The following is a 21,876-nucleotide window of genomic DNA, read 5'->3' as shown; positions in this document are numbered from 1 at the left end:
TATAATCCCCCCTCCATCTCTATAATCCCCCCTCCATCTCTATAACCCTCCCTCCATCTCAATAACCCCCCCTCCATCTCTATAATCCCCCCTCCATCTCTATAACCCCCCCTCCATCTCTATAATCCCCCCTCCATCTCTATAATCCCCCCTCCATCTCTATAATCCCCCCTCCATCTCTATAATCCCCCCTCCATCTCTATAATCCCCCTCCATCTCTATAATCCCCCCTCCATCTCTATAATCCCCCCTCCATCTCTATAACCCCCCCTCCATCTCTATAATCCCCCCTCCATCTCTATAATCCCCCCTCCATCTCTATAATCCCCCCTCCATCTCTATAATCCCCCTCCATCTCTATAATCCCCCTCCATCTCTATAATCCCCCCTCCATCTCTATAATCCCCCCTCCATCTCTATAACCCCCCCAATCTCTATAATCCCCCCTCCATCTCTATAACCCCCCCTCCATCTCTATAACCCCCCCAATCTCTATAATCCCCCCTCCATCTCTATAACCCCCCCAATCTCTATAATCCCCCCTCCATCTCTATAACCCCCCCTCCATCTCTATAACCCCCCCAATCTCTATAATCCCCCCTCCATCTCTATAACCCCCCCTCCATCTCTATAACCCCCCCAATCTCTATAATCCCCCCTCCATCTCTATAACCCCCCCAATCTCTATAATCCCCCCTCCATCTCTATAACCCCCCCAATCTCTATAATCCCCCCTCCATCTCTATAACCCCCTCCCCATCTTTATAACCAGCCCCCCACTCCATCTCTATAATCCCCACTATCTCTATAGTGCCCTCTCCATATCTGTCATCTCCCTCACCATCTGTGTCATCAGTCCCCTGCCCCTCATCTCCTCCAAACCCCCTACAATTGTATCTCCTCCAGACTTGCCGTCTTGTACACCTTGTGCCACTCCACTGTTACCAGCCAGTTGCCAGTCCCCATTCTCTGCCATTCCCGCCTCACATTTCTCCATCTCTCCACTCTTTCTTCTTCTCCTCTTCTTAAAACTTATCCCGTTCACAGAGCAGTTGTCAATCTGCCCTAACATCTCCTTGTGGTGGCTCAGGTAATTAGTTTGACCAGGTTTCGAGGGTGTTTTGTTACAGTAAAGGTTCCATTGAAAACCACCAGTGACTTACCGAATATATTGCTGCCACGGAAGGTGTAACCACCAAACGTGAACACATGGGAGTGGTCAGCGGTGATGACCGTCAGCGTATCGGTGTCCCTGGTTAAGGTGCCGGCCCTACCAATGGCTTTGTCCATCTCCACAGCTTCGTGCAGAGCCATCTTGGCTTTCCCTCCGTGGTGTCCCTGGTCTATTCTGCCACCTTCAGGGAGAAACGTTCATTCACTATCTCGGGAACCAGGAAACAAACACTTTGAGGTTTCTATGTTAAAAGAAGCTGAGTACCAGCCCTTGATGTGAACACAGGAGAAATAAATAATGATATCATGGAATCAGAGGTCATAGAATCCTACAGTGCAGATGGAGGCCATTCAGCCCATCACAGAACATTACAGCGCAGCACAGGCCCTCGATGTTGCGCCAACCAGTGGAACCAATCTAATGACCCTCTAACCTAAACTATTCCAATATTATCCATATGCCTATCCACTGACCATTTGAACGCCCTTAAAGTTGGCGAGTCCACAACTGCTGCAGGCAGGGCATTCCACGCCCTTACTACCCTCTGAGTAAAGAGCCTACCTCTGACATCCCTCCTATAATTACCACCCCTCAATTTAAAGCTACGTCCTCTCGTGTTAGCCATCACCATCCGAGGAAAAAGGCTCTCACTGTCCACCCTATCTAACCCTCTGATCATCTTGTATGCCTCAATTCGGTCACCCCTTACCTTTTTTTTCCCTCTAACGAAAATAACCTCAAGTCCCTCAGCCTTTCCTCATAAGACCTTCGTCAGGCAGGTACCAACAGCGATCACTCCCAGGCCTGAATCCCTTAACCCTACGTATTTACCCCGATAATCTCGCTGACACTGAGGGGCAATTTAGCACGGCCAACCCACCTAACCCATACATTGTTGGAGAGGCAATGATCTCACTAGGGAGGGGAACAGAGAATTATCGGCAAAGGGGCTTGTCCTATTAAGGATGTTCATCTTAGGTGGATTGGCCATGCTAAATTGAGTGCAACTGAGTGCCAGTGTTCACTGATGGGATGACAGTTGTTGCTACCTTTTTGATAAAGCTGGGATTTGGAAACCTGTACCAAGCGCTCACGTTTGCAGATGTTTCCAAATACGGATAGACCAGAGGAAAAGACTCAGAAATTACTGAATGATTTAGACAAGGGGTGCAAGTGGATATGTAACAGTGGATATGTAACATTACAGTCATCGCAGGGAGGATTTCGGAATGTAAATTTCAGTATGCACATCCTTTATCTTGGGATCTGCTACTAACTTGATTTGGGGACATCAAGTGAGTAGCAGATCCCAAGGTAAAGAACTTATGGAGTGTCCACGGGATGGTTTTTGGAGTAGTTTGTGTTGGAGTCCACTAGGAAATAGGCATTCCTGGATCTGGTGATGTGTAATGAGGCAAAATTGATCAGGGAACTTACAGAGCCCTAGGGGGCAATGGCCACAATATGATAGAATTCACCTCGCAGTTTGAGAGGGAGATATTGGAATCAGATATAACCGTGCTACAACTGAGTAAAGGAAACTAAAAGCCATGAGGGGACGAGCCGGATAGATTTGATTGGAAAGGGAGCCTTGCAGGCAAGACTGTGGAACAAGAGTGGCAGGAGATTTGGGGGATTATTCAGAAGGCACAACATTGCAAGGAAGGGAAAGCATGTTAGGGAGAGGACAAGGCAACTATTAGCTAAGCAAAGGAAGTCGGGGTAGCATAAAAGCAAAGGAAAGAGCATAGCGTGAGACAAGGAATAGTGGGAAGCCAGGGGATTGGGAAGACTTCAAAAGCAAGCAGAGGACAACTGAAAAAAAAATAAGGGTGGAGAAGATGAAATATGAGCTCGCAAGTAATATAAAAGAAGATTGAACATAGGACATAGAAAACCAAAGCACAAACAGGCCCCTCAGCCCACAAGTTGCGCTGATCATATCCCTACCTACTAGGCTTACCTATAACCCTCAATCCCATTAAATCCCACGTACTCATCCAGAAGTCTCTTAAAAGACCCCAACGAGTTCGCCTCCACCACCACCAACGGCAGCCGATTCCACTCACTCACCACCCTCTGAGTGAAAAACTTACCCCTGACATCTCCTCCGTACCTACTCCCCAGCACCTTAAACCTGTGTCCTCTCGTAGCAGCCCTGGGAAATAGCCTCCGAGAATCCAGAAATTGCTAGAGTTGTTTTTTAGATATATAAAAAGTAAGAGGAAGGCAAGAACGGACATTGGGCCACTGGAAAATGAGGCTGGAGAAGTAGACAAAGAAATGGCAGGGGAACTGAAGGGGTACTTTGTATCAGTCTCCATGGTGGAAGACATTAGTAACATGTCAGAACTTCAACAGAGTCAAGGGGCAGAGGTAAGTACAGTGGCCATCGTTACGGAGAAGGTGTTAGGGAAGGTGAAAGGTCTAAAGGTGGATAAATCATCTGGTGTGGATGGACCACACCCTAGGGTTCTGAAGGACATAGCTGAGGAAATTGTGGAGGCATTGGTGGTGATCTCTCAGGAATCACTGGAGTTGGGGAAGGCCCCAGAGGATTGGAAAAAGGCTAATGTAACGCCCCTGTTAAGAAGGGAGGGAGGCAGAAGATGGGAAATTATAGGCCTGGCCTCAGTGGTGGGTAAGATCTTGGAGTGCATTATTAAGGACGAAATTGCGGAGTACATAGAAATGCATAACAAAATAGGGCTGAGTCAGCATGGCTTCATCAAAGGGAGGTCATTTCTGATAAATCTGTTAGAATTCTTTGAGGGGGTAACAAAGAAGTCAGACAAAGGAGAGCCAGTGGACGGGATTTATTTGGATTTCCAGAAAGCCTTTGACAAGGTGCCTTCCAGGAGGTTGCTAAATAAGCTAACAGCCAATGGTGTTAGAGGCAAGGCACTGGCACGGATAGAAGATTGGCTGACAGGCAGAGAGTGGGGATAAGGGGCACCTTTTCAGGATGGCAACTGGTGGCCTTGGAGGGAGTGCAGAGGAGGTTTACGAGGCTGATACCGGAGTTGAGGGGGTTGAACTATGAAGAGAGGCTGAATAGACTGGGCTTGTACTCGTTAGAGTTTAGAAGGATGAGGGGGGATCTTATTGAGACGTATAAGATGATGAAGGGGATGGATAGGATAGAGGTGGAGAGGCTCTTCCCGCTCAGAAAGGACAGCAGGACTAGGGGGTACAGCCTCAAGATAAGGGGGGTGCAGTTTAGATCGGAGTTGAGGAGGAACTTCTTCACTCAAAGGGTGGTGAATCTCTGGAATTCTCTGCCCGTTGAAGTGGTGGAGGCTACCTCGCTAAATATTTTTAAGACGCGGGTAGATAGGTTTTTGGCAGGCAAGGGGATTAAGGGTTATGGGGAGAAAGCGGGAAAGTGGAACTGATCCACTTCAGATCAGCCATGATCTTATTGAATGGCGGGGCAGGCTTGAAGGGCTAGATGGCCGACTCCTGCTCCTATTTCTTATGTTCTTATGTTATGTTCTTATGTGACTAATGACGCATCTCAGGGGTCAGTGTTGGGATCACAACTTTTCACTATATACATTAATGATCTAGAAGATGGGAACTGAGAGCATGGTTGCTAAGTTTGCAGATGATACAAAGATATGTAGAGGGACTGGTAGTGTCGAGGAAGTGGGGAGGCTGCAGAATGACTTGGACAGGCTAGGAAGGGGGCGAAGATGGAACACGATGTGGGAAAGTGTGAGGTAGGCCACACTAGATCTTTGGTAAGAACAGTTGAGTCATAGGCGGGTAACTGTAGGCCGGTTTGTTAACCTCTGTATCAGGGAGAATGCTTGAATCTATCACCAAGAAAGAAATAGCGAGACATCTGGATATAAATTGTCCCATTGATAAGTCGGAGCATGGGTTCATGAAGGGCAGGTCACGTTTGACTAATTTGTTGGAATTCTTTGAGAACATTACACGGACAATGGGGAACCTGTGGATGTGGTGTACCTGGATTTCCAGAAGGCATTTGACAAGATGCCGCACCAAAGACTGCTACATAAGATAAAGGTGCACGGTGTTACCAGTAATGTATTAGTATGGATAGAGGATTGGTTAACTAACAGGAAACAAAGAGTGGGGGTAAACGGTTGCTTTTCTGGTTGGCGATCAGTGACTAGTGGTGTGACTCAGGGATCAGTGTTGGGACCCCAATTGTTTACGATTTACATAGATGATTTGGGGACCAAGTGTAGTGTGTCAAAATTCACAGATGACACTAAGATGAGTGGCAGAACAAAGTATACAAAGGGATATAGATAGTCCAAGTGAGTGGGCAAGGGTCTGGCTGATGGAGTACAATGTTGGTAAATGTGAGGTCATCTATTTTGGTAGGAATAACAGCAACAAGGAACTATTATTTAAGTGGTAAAAAATTGCAGCGTGCTGCTGTGCAGAGGGACCTGGGTGTCCTTGTATAAGAATCACAAGGCGTTGGTTTGCAGGCGCGGCAGGTAATTAAGAAGGCAAATGGAAATTTTTTCCTTCATTGCTAGAGGGATGGAGTTTAAAAACAGCGAGGTTGTGTTGCAGCTGTATAAGGTGCTGGTGAGGCCACATCTGGAGTATAGAGTATTCCTTCATTGCTGGATAGAGTGTTTGTGAAAAGGGTGTTTCCACTAGCGAAAGAGACCAGAGCTCGAGGGCACAACCTCAGAGTGGAGGTTCGCTCATTCAAAACTGAGGGAATTTCTTCAGCCAGAAGATGGTGAATCTGTTGACCTCAGAAAGCTGTGGAGACCGGGTCACTGAGTGTCTTTAAGACAGAGATAGATAGGTTCTTGATCAGTAAGGAGATCAAGGGTCACAGGGAGAAGGCAGGAGAATGGGGATGAGAATCACATCAGCCACAATTGAGTGACAGAGCAGACCCGATGGGCCGAATGGCCTGATTCTGCTCCTATATCTTATGACTATGGCAGATGGATTGTAATACAGACAAGTGTGAAGGCCTAAATATTTGTAAGGAAAATAGACACCATGGTTGCTACATGCGCAATGCTGAATCAGCCAGCAATGAAAATGCAAGAGACCGATATAGAGTTGGCAGTGTTTTCCCCCAGGTATTATCTTCAATTATCCAAGGGCCACCAAACCACAGCTGATGCAGTGATTTTAATACAGGGGTAGGCCGCAAGCCTAATTCACCTGCAATGACGGTCAAAATCACATTGCATTAGAATCCTACAGTGCAGAAAGAGGCCCTTCAGCCCATCGAGTCTGCACCGACCACAATCCCACCCCGGCCCTATCCCCATATCCCTACATATTTACCCACTAATCCCTCTAACCTACACATCCCCGGACACTAAGGGACAATTTAGCATGGCCAATCAACCTAACTCACACATCTTTGGACTGTGGGAGGAAACCGGAGCACCCAGAGAAAACCCACACAGACACGAGGAGAATGTGCAAACTCCGCACAGACAGTGACCCGAGCCGGGAATCGAACCCAGGTCCCTGGAGCTGTGAAGTAACAGTGCTAACCACTGTGCTACCGTGCCACCCATTGTTCAGGACCTCACACTAGCCAACTAAGCTAAACAGGGCGTCCTAATTCAAAACTAAGCACGTCAAAACAATATCCAACAACCATTACTGAAACCAATGGGATCCTGGGAACATGAACCAAAACGGGAGCACAGGGGTGGCACGGTAGCACAGTGGGTTAGCACTGCTGCCTCACATCTCTAGGGTCCTGGGTTCGATTCCTGGCTCGGGTCACTGTCTGTGTGGAGTTTGCACATTCTCCTGGTGTCTGCGTGGGTTTCCTATGGTTTCCTCCCGCAGTCCAAAGATATGCGGGTTAGGTTGATTGGCCATGCTAAGAAATTGCCCCTGAGATGCTTAGGTTAGAGGGATTAGTGGGTAAATGTGGGGGGTAGGGTCTGGGTGGGATTGTGGTTGGCGCAGACTCAATGGGCCAAATGGCCTCCTTCTGCACTGTGGGGTCTCTATGAATCCATGAACAGAAAGTAATGAGCGGACTTTGCTCAGCCTCTCATTTCCTTGCAGCTGCCTGAGGTTGGCAAAGGACAACCCTGTCCTCATTCTGCCGTGCCACCCAGTACCTGGCATTTTGCCAAAACTATCACAATCATCTCAATTCCATCTTTTTCAAAGAAGCTCCCCGCTTTCCTCTCACCCTTCCTCCACACACGTTTACCCTCACTCAATCACTGTGATAGTCAGCCAAGTGACCACTAACACTGGAGGCCATTCAGCCCCTTTCAACCTGTTTCACTTTTCGATTAGATCACAGGGTCAGAGAGCCACTCGGGAAGGGTTTAAACTAGTTTGGCGGGGAGTGGGACCCAAGGCAGTCGGGAGACAGAAGGGAGGGTTGAGGACAGCACGGAAATTAAAGACAGCACGTTAAATAGTAAAGGCAGTGTCAGTCCAAAGATGTGCGGGTTAGGTTGATTGGCCATGTTAAGAAATTGCCCCTTAGTGTCCAGGGATGTGTAGGTTAGAGGGATTAGTGGGTATAATATGTAGGGATAAACGCAAGGATATTTTGGCCCTGGAGGGAGTGCAGAGGAGGTTTACTAGGCTGATACCGGAGTTGAGGGGGTTGAGCTATGAGGAGAGGCTGAATAAACTAGGCTTGTACTCGTTAGAGTTTAGAAGAATGAGGGGAGATCTCATTGAGACGTATAAGATGATGAATGGGATGGATAGGATAGAGGTGGAAAGACTCTTCCCGCTCAAAAAAGACAGTAGGACTAGGGGGCACAGCCTCAAGATAAAGGGGGGGCGGTTCAGAACGGAGTTGAGGAGGAACTTCTTCACTCAAAGGGTGGTGAATCTCTGGAATTCTCTGCCCGTTGAAGTGGTGGAGGCTGCCTCGCTAAATATTTTTAAGAAGCGGGTTGATGGGTTTTTGATAAGAGAGGGGATTAAGGGTTATGGGGAGAGGGCGGGAAAGTGGAACTGAGCCACGACAGATCAGCCATGATCTTATTGAATGGCGGGGCAGGCTCGAAGGGCCAGATGGCCTACTCCTGCTCCTATTTCTTATGTTCTTATGTTCTTATGTTCTTATATGCAGGGATACGGGGGTAGGGCCTGGGTGGGATTGGGTTCAGTGCAGATTTGATGGGCCGAAGGGCCTCTATGATTTACCCACCTTGCTTCCATAACCCTCAAAATCCTTATACTAAAAAAAAATCTATCAATCTCAAATTTTGACATTTCCAATGGACCTCCAGCAATAGGAGGGGAAAAGATTCCCATCATCTCGTATGTGGCTAAGTGGTGTCATGGCTGACAGGCCTAGTTCCAAGTTGTGTCCTTTCCCAACTCAGGGGAAATAATTTCTCTCTGTGGATCCCATCGTACTCGAGTAGCTGTGGACTCAATGTCAGAACTGTTCATCAGTCCCCACACGGGACGGTGGACACAACACCCCAACAAGTCAACATCCAGCTCCTCAGCTCTCCCCTTAGCACTCCAAGCGAAAAATCTCTAATGACCCCGGGCTAATTGAGTCGAGTCGGGGAAAGATATTCCCACTACATTCCACTCAAATTAACTTCAGCACAGCTGACACATTCTCATCGGACCAAATGAGACTCCCAGCCAACCAATCACAGAGCATAATACTGACAAGCGTTAACACAGCCTTCACCACCAGTGTGTGCCGATAATATTGTGCCTTTAAGAAGTGTGCTTTAATTATGTCTATTTGTAGCATTTTGTTGGTGCCGTGATGTCTGCAACTAGTGTCCTCTAATTGTTCCTGAAGCAATATAATGGAATCATGCTGATTTATAATCTGGCCTAATGCAGTGTCCTGGGTTTTATGCTCCTTTGGGGATTGCTGAGTGGAGCCTGATTGACAAGTCAGTTGATATGTCTAGGGACAGCTATGCTTCAGAGAAAAGTCCAGCTTTATGATCATTTTCTACTGGAAACTGGTGGAGGCAGGCAGTGACTCTGTCTCTCTTTCTCTCCAGGGGCATGCTGAAAGCTCCAGGACTGGGAAACTTCCGAGATTTAAAGTTTAAAGTTGATTTATTAGGCTCACATTAACACTGCAATGAAGCTACTGTGAAAAATCCCTTAGTCGTCATACTCCAGCGCCTGTTCGGGTGCAACAAGGGAGAATTTAGCATGCACCTAACCAGCACATCTTTCGGACTGTGGGAGGAAACTGGAGCATGGGGGAAACATGCAGATTCTGCACAGACAGTGACCCAAGCCGGGAATCGAACCCAGGGTGCCTGAGGCTGTGAGGCAGCAGTGCTAATCCACTGTGCCATCATGCCACCCCTATTTAACCCATTGTTCAAAGGATCAATTCATAGCAGGCGTACTTGTTTCTGTGCTAAGTCTGAAGAAAGGTGTGCGTCTCTGGGATGGTGTTTAACTTGGAACAACAGAGATAGCTAGCTGTTAAGGAGTATATTGTGTTACATTTGAATTTAGCGATTGGTAAAAGCCATCCTAATTCTTATTATTGGATTTAAACTATGTTCTTAAATAAATTCTGTTTAATAAATGCTCCCAAGAATCATATCTGGAGTGCAACACCTTATTCTCACCCTAATGCCAAAATCAAATGTAAAATTTAGGATCTAGGCTCACTTTACAAACTACCTTGGAGTTTCTGGCCTGGGTCTTAACAATAGGAGGCACTGTGACTTGCAGTGGGGTGCGCGGAAATGTATGGGAAAAACAATTCCGGATAAAATATTGGCCTGGAATCTGAGAATACTTCAACCAGGAACTCTCCTGGTAAATTCAAAAAGTCCGAAAAGAAATCAGAAGTCAAATATTCCGGTTTGCAACCACCCCTTCCCTCAGCCATTCCCCTCATCCCCCCATTTCCAACACAGCTGATGGGGAGGATTGGGATCTGAACTGAATTCTACAGTCTTATCTCTCCTCCCATTCAACAGATGAACCACAGGAATGATGACGATAAGGTATTCCAGCGTCTTTGAGATTCCTCTTGAAGAATTCCGGTCACACCAAACTCTGGGAGTACTCTGCTCAGGGAGCTCGAACCTTTCTCTTTTTGTCCCCAGCTCCTTTTCCATCCAGTTGAACAATCTATTGGGGGATTTCTTGCTCTACACTCCTAGCACAGGCCCTCGCCCACTGGAACGCTATCACATTAAACACACAGCAGCAGGCTGCAATTCAGAATCGTTGAATGGTTTCAAGAAGGAGGTAGATTTATTTCTAATAAAAAAAAGGTGAGGGACAGGTAAAGTGGATTTGAGACCAGAGAGAGAACAGCTTTAATCTGATTGAAAGGCGGAGCAGGCTCGAAAGGCTAAATTTGCCAACTTCTGCTCCTAATTCCCATGTTACTCTTCTACTAACTTGAACCTGTGATATTCCCAAATCTAGTCCCAACCGTTAATAGTCCCAGACCTGAATGCATGGAATTCTTCACCTGATTCCTTGATATTCCTGGCCAATGACATTCGGAATCTTACAGTCCAGCTCCAGCCACCTGACCTGTGATCGTCCCAAAACTAACCTTTTCTTTAATCCGTTCATGCGAGCATCACTGTCTGGGCCAACGTTTATTGCCCATCCCCGAGAACATTTAAGAGCCAACCACATTGCTGTGGCTCTGGAGTCACCTGAGGGCCAGACCGGGTAAGGAGGCAGATTTCCTTCCCTAAAGGACATTCATGAACCAGATGGGTTTTTACAACAATCGACAATGATTTCATCAGAAGACTTGTAATTTCGGATTTGTATTGAATTCAAATTTCACCATCTGCCATGGTGGGATTCGAACCCACATTGCCAGAGCATCACCCCGGGTCTCTGGATTACTAGGCCAGCAACAGGCCTTGGAGGGAGTGCAGAGAAGGATCACTGGGCTGATACCGGAGATGAGGGGGTTAGACTATGAAGAAAGACTAAATAGACTGGGTCTGTACTCGTTGGAGTTTAGAAGGATGAGGGGGGATTTTATAGGAATGTATAAGATAATGAAGGGGATGGATAGGGTAGAGGTAGAGAGATTCTTCCCGCTTAGAAAGGACAGCAGGACTAGAGGGCACAGCCTCAAGATAAGCGGGGGGGCAGTTTAGATCAGAGTTGAGGAGGAACTTCTTCACTCAAAGGGTGGTGAATCTCTGGAATTCTCTGCCCATTGAAGTGGTGGAGGCTGCCTCACTGAATATATTAAAGTCACGGGTAGATAGGTTTCTGATAGACAGGGGAATTAAGGGTTATGGGGAGAAAGCGGGAAAGTGGAACTGATCCACTTCAGATCAGCCATGATCTTATTGAATGGCGGGGCAGGCTCGAAGGGCTAGATGGCCGACTCCTGCTCCTATTTCTTATGTTCTTATCACTGTGCCATTGCCTTCCCATGAAGGTCCAGTCTCAATTCATGGTCCTCCAACTGACACCTGAACCAACTTCATTCTCGACTCCCCACCATGTGTCATCTTCCTGGGAGCTTCTAACTTCATGTCCCACACCATCGCTAAGAGGACCTATTTCCACATGTATAGTCTCACCCAACAGTGTCCTTGCCTTAGCTCATCCACTGCGGAAGCCCTCGCACATGCCTCCGCTGCTGTTAGGCTTGACTACCCCAGTGCACTCCTGGCTCCTCTGATCAGTGTGTCTGCCGCCAGTGTCTGAACTCACGGTAAGTCCCGTCCTCTCATCGCCTGTGCTCACCAGCCTGCGTAGACTCCCAGACAAGTGTGGGTTTGATTTAAAAATTCTCATTTCTTTTTAAACCCCTGCATGGCCTCGCTTGACGTTCAAAAGAGACGCAGTAGAAATGGTCAAAAGCTTCAAGTTTCTAGGCATCCAGATCACCAACAACCTGTCCTGGTCCCTCCCATGCCAACACTATAGTTAAGAAAGCCCGCCAACTTTCTCAGTAGACTAAGAAAATTTGGCATGTCCGCTACGACTCGCACCAACTTTTACAGATGCACCATAATAAGCACTCTTTCTGGTTGTATCACAGCTTGGTATGGGCTCCTGCTCTGCCCAAGACCGCAAGGAACTACAAAAAATTGTGAATGTTGCCCAATCCATCACACAAACCAGCCTCTCATCCACTGACTCTGTCTATACTTCCCACTGCCTCGGGGAAAGCAGCCAGCATAATCAAGGACTCAGGCACCCTGGACATTCTCTCTTCCACCTTCTTCCATCGGGATAAAGATACAAAGTCTGAGGTCACGTACCAACCAACTCAAGAACAGCTTCTTCCCTGCTGCCGTCAGACTTTTGAATGGACCTACCTTGCATTAAGTTGCATTCCTCTACACCCTAGCTATGACTGTAACACTGCATTCTGCACCCTCTCCTTTCCTCCTCTATAAATGGTAAGCTTTGTATAGCATGCAAGAAACAATATTTTTCACTGTACATTAGTACGTGTGACAATAATGAATCAAATCAAATCAAAGACTTTGCTATTCTCCTGGGTGCAAATTAGGGCACTTTGTTGGAAATACTCTTGTCCCATGTGAAAGTTACTTGACATCTTTATCTAATTTGAAATTAATCTGCCTAAATAGCAAAAATGGTCAGGAATTTCCATTGGAAGTTTGAACATAGACAAATGCGTCACTTTGCGTCAGTGGAGTCAATGTTAAGGTTGTGTGAAAATTGAACGGATTATTTAACATCTGTAATGATTTTCAGGAGGTAAACAACATTAGTGATGTGCGTTCCCAAAGAGCCGCTTGTGAGAAAGGAATCTATGAGTGATAAGTAGCATTCTAAACACACACATGCACCCAATAACTGCGGTTTTTGTTTTTGGAAGATCTTGGCAGAAGGCAATGGACGGGATTTATTATAAACGAGATCATGGATTAAGCCATTGTCGTACCACACTGGCAACAATCAGATGGGACAGATCACCACCAGTTACGGAGCTCATCTAATTTTCATAGAATCAGAGAACTTCAACAGTGCAGAAGGAGGCCACTCAGTCCATCAAGACTCTGGTTGCCTCACTGCAAGAAGGATGTGGAAGCTCGTGAGAGGGTGCAGAGGAGATTTACAAGGATGTTGCCTGGATTGGGAGGCATGCCTTATGAAGATAGGTTGAGGGAGCTCGGTCTCTTCTCCCTGGAGAGGCGAAGGTTGAGAGGCGACCTGATAGAGGTTTATAAGATGTTGAGAGGAATAGATAGGGTGGATTCTCGGAGGCTATTTCCCAGGGCTGAAATGGTCGCTACGAGAGGACACAGGTTTAAGGTGCTGGGGAGTAGGTACAGAGGAGATGTCAGGGGTAAGTTTTTCACTCAGAGGGTGGTGAGTGAGTGGAATCGGCTGCTGTCGGTGGTGGTAGAGGCGAACTCGCTGGGGTCTTTGAAGAGACTTCTGGATGAGTACATGGGATTTAATGGGATTGAGGGTTATAGATAGGCCTGGTAGGTATGGATATGATCGGCGCAACTTGTGGGCCGAAGGGCCTGTTTGTGCTGTAGTGTTCTATGTTCTAAGAGTGCGCCCACCACAATCCCACTCAGGCCCTATCCCTTAACTCCATTTATTTACTCTGCTCGTTCCCCTGACACTAAGGGACAATTTAGCGTGGCCAATCGACTTGGGTTGCCATTGTCCAAGACGACCATAGTCTGTGACTGGGGGTGACTTAACCTCACCACATCTTAGGTGAGCGGCAAGGTTGAGATGGCAAGGAATGTCATGAATAACCTCTTTAATCTCCAGCTGACATCTCATCCAGTGGAAGGTACTGCTGACAGTGCAGCACCCGCTCAGTACTGCACTGAGCATCAGCCTGGAGTGTGCATTGAAGGTGATAGGAGAGGTACAAACCTCAAGGGGGTTGGCGGCGGCTAGTTCTCTGACATTGCAGCATAACACATGATACTCCGGTTGGAAAAGTCGCACTCTGAGATTGATCAGCTGGAGAGCTTTGGACCTCAGCTGAGACTCCGCTGACCATTTAATCATTCACGTTGTTTAGGGCTCTGTGTGACCTGGCTGATAACCGAGGTCCTGTGATCCATCAGAGTGAAGGCCATGACCTGCGATGGCTCGATGAATATTTAATAGGGGTCAGTGGCTGCAGTCAATCTAGTGGTGTTGATTGAACACACTGTAGACCGCTGTGCCTGGCACAGAGCGGGTACGCCAGGCTCAGCTCCCAGTCTGTAGGAGGACCAGTGGCATGGTGGTGGGATTTAAAATCAATTCATAAACTCTGCAATTGAAAGCTGGTCTCAGTAATGGTGACTTTAAAATCACCGTCACAGACCAGACTCGAATCATCGATTCCCTACAGTGCAGGAGAGGCCATTTGGCCCATTGAGTCTACACTGATTCTATCTCACCGAGGCACTATCCCCATAACTCCACATATTTACCCAGCTAATCCCAACTAATACACATAGCTTTGGACACTAAGGGGCAATTTAGCATGGCCAATCCACCTAACCTGCACATCTTTGGACACTAAGGGGTAATTTAGCATGGTTGGACACTAAGGGGTAATTTAGCATGGCCAATCCACCTAACCTGCACATCCTTGGACGCTAAGGGGCAATTTAGCATGGTTGGACACTAAGGGGTAATTTAGCATGGCCAATCCACCTAACCTGCACATCTTTGGACACTAAGGGATAATTTAGCATGGCCAATCCACCTAACCTGCACATCTTTGGACACTAAGGGGCAATTTAGCATGGCCAATCCACCTAACCTGCACATCTTTGGACACTAAGGGATAATTTAGCATGGCCAATCCACCTAACCTGCACATCTTTGGCGTCTGGGAGGAAATTGGAGCAGCCGGAGGAAACCCACACAGACACGGGGAGAATGTGCCAACTTCACACAGACAGTGAGAGACCCGAAGCTGGAATCGAACCCTGGAGGTGTGTGGCAGCAGTGCTAACCACTGTGCCACCATCATCGATCATCAATTGTTGGAAAAATGTTTTTTTCAATTGTGGGAAAATGTGTCTGACCAATGTTCTTTGGGGAAGGAAATCTGCCGTCCTCACCCGGTCTGGCCTACATGTGACTCCAGAGCCACAGCAATGTGGTTGACTCACAAGTTAGTCTCAAAAGCCACTCAATACAAGGGCAATTAGGGCCTTCCCAGCAGTGCTCAAATCCCATGAAAGAGTTTTTTTAAAACGTGTAAGAAAACAGAGAAATAAAACCTAGGTCGGAATTTTCTAACCATTCCCGCCAATGGAAATAACAGGAAAACTTGTTGAATGTGGATGGACCACAAGATCTCCCAATCACAGGTTAATCCACAGGTGATTCGGTCCACCTTGTTGTCCAACAAGAAGCATACATGCGATGGGTCGTGCGAGGGCTGCTCTTGGATGTTCGAGAGTAGCCTAGTGCTTCACGTCATTAGTGTACGCTTAAACTGGACCAACTGACGGGCAACACGACAGCTCAGTGACTATCAGTGTTTGCTGTGCAGATACGTGGATTTGGGCTGGTGTCTGTGGGAGTTTGCGCATTCTCCCCGTGCTTGCGTGGGTTTTCTCCGGGTGCTCCAAAGATGTGCTCTTAGGCTGATTGGTGTAACAAATTGTCTCTAAATTAGTCTCCCCTCAATCTGGTTTCCAATGTGGAGTGCCATAAGCATAGACAAGGGTCATGGGTGGAGAGGGGACTCATGTTAAAATGGCGGCGTGGGCTCGTTGGGCCGAAGGGCCTGTTTCCTGTGCTGTGTTGCTCTTTGTAACCACCATTCCTCCGACCCACACCCCCCAACAAAACACATCACAGTTAGTGGGGAGAGTTGAATCCCACCCTTAGACTATTCTGATAGGTCTTCTTTCAACTTCATTTAGTGTCCCGTTCAACTGTCCCTAAGATCAAGGCTCCACGCAGAGGCACATTTTTACCTTCCACGAGTAGGAAGAAACCTTTTGGATTCTTGCTCAAGATCCTGATCGCTGCTATCACCATTTCTTCGAGCGAGGGGTCAGTGAGTTTGTTCCTCTCCAACTCATACTGGAGGTCACTGGGTTCAAACAGGGCTGGAAGACACAAGAGTGACACAAAGTGAGCGCGAGACACACTCATCCCCATGAGGCAGACGCAGTGATGCATCACCCAGGGACAAAACATTCAGTTATAGATATTCACAGCACAGAAAGAGGTCCTTCGGCCCATCAGATCTGCGTTGGCCACCAATCGATTCTAATTCCATTTTCCAGCACCTGGCATGCACCCCAAGGTCTTCTGTAATTCCTGGCATCCTACCATTCATTGGATACCCCCTTGGTCTTCTTAGCCCTCCCAAAATGTTTCACCTCACACATTTCAGGGTTTAATTCTCTTTGCCACTGTTCTGCCCATTTGACCAGCCCATCCAACTGGAGTACTGTGTGCAGTTTTGGCCCCCTTATTTGCGAAAGGATATATTGGCCTTGGAGGGAGTCCAGAGAAGGTTCACCAGGCTGATACCAGAGATGAGGGGGTTGGCTTGTGAGGAGAGATTGAATAGACTGGGTCTGTACTCGTTAGAGCTTAGAAGGCTGAGGGGGGATCTTATAGAGACGTGTAAGATAATGAAGGGGATGGATAGGGTAGAGGTAGAGAGATTCTTCCCGCTTAGAAAGGAAACCAAAACTAGAGGGTACAGCCTCAAAATAAGAGAAAGGCAGTTTAGATCAGAGTTGAGGAGGAACTTCTTCACTTAAGGGGTGGTGAGTATCTGGAATTCTCTGCCCGTTGAAGTGGTGGAGGCTACCTCGCTGAATATATTTAAGTCACGGGTAGATAGGTTTCTGATAGACAGGGGGATTAAGGGTTATGGGGAGAAAGCGGGAAAGTGGAACTGATCCACTTCAGATCAGCCATGATCTTATTGAATGGGGGGGCAGGCTCGAGGGGCTAGATGGCCGACTCCTGCTCTTATTTCTTATCTACATCATCCTGTAATGTAAGGCTTTCCTCCTCACTATTCCCCCCACCACCAATATCCGCGGACTTACTAATCCTAGATCCCACATTCACATCTCGATCATTCAGGTACACGACAAACAGCAAGGGACCCAGCACCCACTCCTGTGGAATGTTACTAGACACAGGCTTCCAGTCACAAAAGCAACTTCTAACCTGCTACCTGCTGTCGCAAATCCAATTTTGGATCTAATTTGTCCTTGGGATGCCATGGGCAATCCTTCTTGATCAATCTTCCACGTGGGAACTTGTCAAACGCCTTACCAAAGCAAGCGAGGGTCCCAGTAGCGATCCCTGGGCTACACCATTACAAACCTCCCCCAACTCAAAAAATATTTTATCGTTCCACATAACCTCGAGATTGTCCGTGGAGCAGAATTTGCCAACCCCTGCCGGCAGGACGTGGTCAGTCCCCTGCCTTCCTGCCCACATCCAACCTGCCTGCAATCTCCTTTTCATTTGTTCTTTCATCTCGTGGAGTGTGGGCATCGCTGGCAGGGCTGGTATTTGCCCCCTAGTTGCCCCCCTGAGCCGAGCGTCTCGCTGGGCCATTCCAGAGGGTAGTTGGGAGTTGCTGTGGCTCTGGAGTCACATGTAGGCCAGACCAGGTAAGGACGGCAGATTTTAAGGGACATTAGTGAACCAGATGGGCTTTTACGACAATCGATAACTGATTTATGGTGACCATTACTGAGATTTGCTTTATTATCCAAATTTATCAATTGAGTTTAAAGCTGCCGCGGTGAGATTTGAACCCACGTCCCCCTGGGCCTCTGGATTACTCATCCAGTGAAAGTACAACTGCGCCAATATCTCGCCTAAAAGGCCCACCGCTCTTCGCCCAGAGGAGCTTCTTCTAAGGGTGTTTCCTGCCTGTTTTTGAGGCTGGTGGGAGGGGATTGGGCACAGGGGATAATACCTGGCAGGTCATTCTCAGGTGGGTAGTGTGGGCAGGGAAGTGGGAGAGGTTTCCCTCCAGAACCCCCTTTCCAAATCAGATGCCCTCCCTCAACAAGGTCTCGCACCTACCCACAACCCCCTCCTCCCCTTCCCCAGGGCTGACCTTTGCCCCCTGCTGGCCAATCAGACGTGACCCAGCGAGCTACGTCATCACAACACACACGGACAACGGACCGGCTCGGGAAGGCCGTCACCGCCATCTTTATTGGAAAACCAGTAATTGCCAACTCTTCAAACCATGGTCATACGCAGGGAGTGACTCAGTTGTAAAGTTCATGTGGCGTGTGTGCTACAGGATGATGCATCGAGTGTCCCCTCCCCCTGCTCCTTCCTAGAATGAAGGTGAAGGTTCACCATCTCAAAGTTGACTATCTAAAGCTGCCTTCAGCCCACCAACAGGATCACAGTCTTAATCACCAAGGAAGCTCCTCCAGAGGTTCAGCACCGCCGGGGGGCTCAGTGGGTTAGGGTGGAAGCCATGTCCAAGGGAGGAAGAATTAGCCAGGCATCCAATTCCTCTTCCCAATCCAATGGTCCCACCAGATGTGTGGACATTGGAGGTTTTACCACTTACAGTTGCACGGGCACAGGTCCACATAACTGGCACCCTCTGCACCAAGGCCATCCATGATCTTGCTGGACTTGGGGATGGTCCCATGGATATTTGGGGTCAAGCTGGGTCAGTTGGGGGTCAAGGGTCACTCAGAGTGCAGGGAAGGGGATGACTAGACAGTCACCATACTGCACCAATGTGGCGCCAAGCTAAACTGTCCAAGGTAGCTCTCTAATAAACAGTAACGCTTGGCACATTCTGAAAATGTCCGGTTTTCGCACACCTCCAGTTTTTTTGGACAACCAGTTTTGACACACTGAGCAGAATTTTCCAGTCTCGCCCATCACGGGAAATGGTAGTGGGCGGAACAGGACTATGCAAAGGTCCTCGGGCAGGATTTTCCAGTCTCGGGGCGAGCGCGGCAGGAAAAATACAATACACCGGCAAGTCCCACATTGACTCATCGGCACGGAATTCTCCGACCTGCGGCTGGGATTCTCCAGTCCCGCTGCGGTGATCGGAGTTTCGGCTAAGTGTCAAATTCTCTGTTTCTGCAGTAGCGAGGCTTGTCAATCTGGAGAATCCTGGCCTTTTGAAAGCTCATGTCAACAAAATAAACAAAACTCACAGGAGGGTAAGGGAAAGGATTCTATCGGTGCCTTATTTCCTGGATCATAGTCTAACCAGGGATCAAAAAACATTTCATCTCCTTACCCATCAAGTGGTCTACTCTTGACAGGTCAAGGCTTTTAAGTTGCTCCCTGTTCCAGATATAATGTGCATTCTGTGGAAATGAGAGGATCTGTTAGTGTACTGGTACATACGGAAGAATATTTTAATTACACTGGGAGCTGCTTATCAAAACAATGTGTTATCCTGACCTTTCCCTCAAATGGCAGCAACTCAGACCACCAAGCTAGCTCCTGAACATGTTCCAACTGCTTCCAGTGCTACTACAGAAAGGGTTCACAGTGCCTGGGGAGGTTTCTACATGTGCCTTAGCCATGGAAAAATACCCCAAGGTGCTTTACAATCCCGCAAGCAAAAACAGGCTCTACGTCCAAGGAGAAACAATCAGGAAAGACTGTTAGCTCGCTTAGAGTGACGTCTTTGGAAAGGAAGTCTTTGAAAGAATGAGAGGGAGGTTTGATTTTAATTTGATCTGATTTATTATTGTCACGTGTATTAATACACAAGGAAAAGTATTGTTTCTTCTGTGGACAGAGCATACCACTCATGGAGAAGGAAAGGAGAGAGTGCAGAATGTAGAAATTACAGTCATAGCTAGGGTGTAGAGAAAGATCGACTTAATGCGAGGTAGGTCCATTCAAAAGTCTGATGGCAGTAGGGAACAAGCTGTTCTTGAGTCTGTTAGTATGTGACCTCAGAAATTGCATCTTTTTCCCGACGGAAGAAGGTGGAAGAGAGAATGTCCGAGCTGCTTTTCCGAGGCAGTGGGAAATGTAGATCGAGTTAATGGATGGGAGGCTGTTTGTGTGATGGACTGGGCTTCGGTCATAACCCTTTGTAGTTTCTTGTGGTCTTGGACAGAGCAGGAGCCCATACCAAGCTGTGATACAACTGGACGATGTTTTCTATCATAGAATCATAGAACCCTACAGTGCAGAAAGAGGCCCTTCGGCCCATCGAGTCTGCACCGAACACAATCCCACCCAGGCCCTACCCCCATATCCCTACATATTATACCCACTAATCCCTCTAACCTACACATCCCTGGACACTAAGGGGCAATTTCTTAGCACGGCCAATCAACCTAACCCACACATCTTTGGACTGTGGGAGGAAACTGGAGCACCCGGAGGAAACCCACGCAGACACGAGGAGAATGTGCAACCTCCACACAGACAGTGAGCCGAGCCCGGGAATCGAACCCGGGACCCTGGAGCTGTGAAGCAGCAGTGCTAACCCACCGTGCTACCGTGCCGCCCCACATCTGTAAAAGTTGGTGAGGGTTGTAGCTGAGATGCCAAATTTCCTTAGTCTTCAGAGAAAGTGCAGGCGCTGGTGGGCTTTCTTAAATATAGCGGAGTGGATGAAGCAGGAGATCCCCAGGGTGGGACAATAAGCTGCTGTAGGCTCAGTCCGCAGGAGTAAGGAGTGGGGGAAGGGGCAAAGGGCTAGATTCCGAGGAATGGAAGCTTCTGGGCATGTTGTCAGGCTGGGGCAAGGTGGAGCGGCGGGGATGGGGGGTGGGGGGGGATTATAGTGTGCATGAGAATGAGAATTTTAAACATCATGGACTGTGGACCAGATGAGGATCAGGAAGGATGGGTCTGCGGTGGCTTAGCTCACTGCGAACCCACTTAGAATTTTGACTGATAAGAGGCTGAAAGAGGTCCAAAACTTGGCATTTTCTTTCCACAATAGAGTGATATACACAGACCCTGTAACAACAGCATCAACAAATTGTATTGATTGGGCACCTTTAGCGTAACAAAGTGTCCCGCGGCATTCTCAAACAAAGAGGAGTCACGAGGACCTGGATTGGGTTTTACGGAGTCTTGAAATATAAGAGAGAGGGGCAGAGGTTTTGGGGCTAATCGCAGAACTCGGGGCCCAGGCGGCTGAAGGCGCAGTGAACCCTGCTGGAGTGGGGGATGAAGGCAGAATTGGGTGCACGCAGAGCTCTCCGTGGACTTGAGGAGGTTACGGAGCGAGAGGTGAAGTCATAGAGGGATTTGGTAATGAGATTGAACGTTGAGGTGAAACTGGGGGGCCACACAGCTCCGCAAGCACACGCAGTGATGAACGCATGCACCCCCCCTATAATATAAAGGCACAAACTCCAAACCAAATCCAAAATCCTGAGCAAGCAATTCAAAAAACTCCCAATCTATCCGAACACACTCAGTGTTGTTGACTTTTCAATTGGAGACATGATGTGGAGATGCCAGCATTGGACTAGAATGGGCACAATAAGAAGTCTCACAACACCAGGTTAAAGTCCAACAGGTTTATGTGGAATCACGAGCTTTCGGAGCACTGCCCCTTCATCAGCTGAGTGGCCCATTCCACCTGCGGAAGGAGCAGCGCTCCGAAAGCTCGTGATTCCAAATAAACCAGCTGGACTTTAACCTGGAGTTGTGAGACTTCCTAATGCGACTGTTCAGTTGCCAGCAAGGTTGGGGCTGGGGCAGGGGGGGTGGTTTGAAAATCGCGACTCTGTGCGTTACCTCACTCCATTGGGTCCCATAATGCCTCTGAGGAATAGGCCATTCACTTCAGAGAGGCA

General features: G+C 47.9%; 1 protein-coding gene across 1 annotated transcript in view; it reads right to left on the bottom strand.

Moving 5' to 3' along the window:
• alpl (alkaline phosphatase, biomineralization associated) overlaps nt 1–21,876 on the bottom strand; it is a 99,862-nt gene that overhangs the window by 9,337 nt on the left and 68,649 nt on the right. Inside the window, exons 9-11 of the mRNA XM_080215506.1 lie at nt 19,338–19,407; nt 16,048–16,182; nt 1,164–1,355 (exon numbers count right to left, since the gene is read on the bottom strand). Of these exons, the coding sequence (XP_080071632.1) occupies nt 1,164–1,355; nt 16,048–16,182; nt 19,338–19,407 (397 nt within the window). The remainder of the gene's footprint in view (nt 1–1,163; nt 1,356–16,047; nt 16,183–19,337; nt 19,408–21,876) is intronic.

Source organism: Carcharhinus amblyrhynchos, chromosome 30 (assembly GCF_965287045.1).
Source record: "Carcharhinus amblyrhynchos chromosome 30, sCarAmb.v2.hapA, whole genome shotgun sequence".
NCBI classification, from domain to species: Eukaryota; Metazoa; Chordata; class Chondrichthyes; order Carcharhiniformes; family Carcharhinidae; genus Carcharhinus; species Carcharhinus amblyrhynchos.
This window is presented reverse-complemented; position numbering and strand designations above follow the sequence as displayed.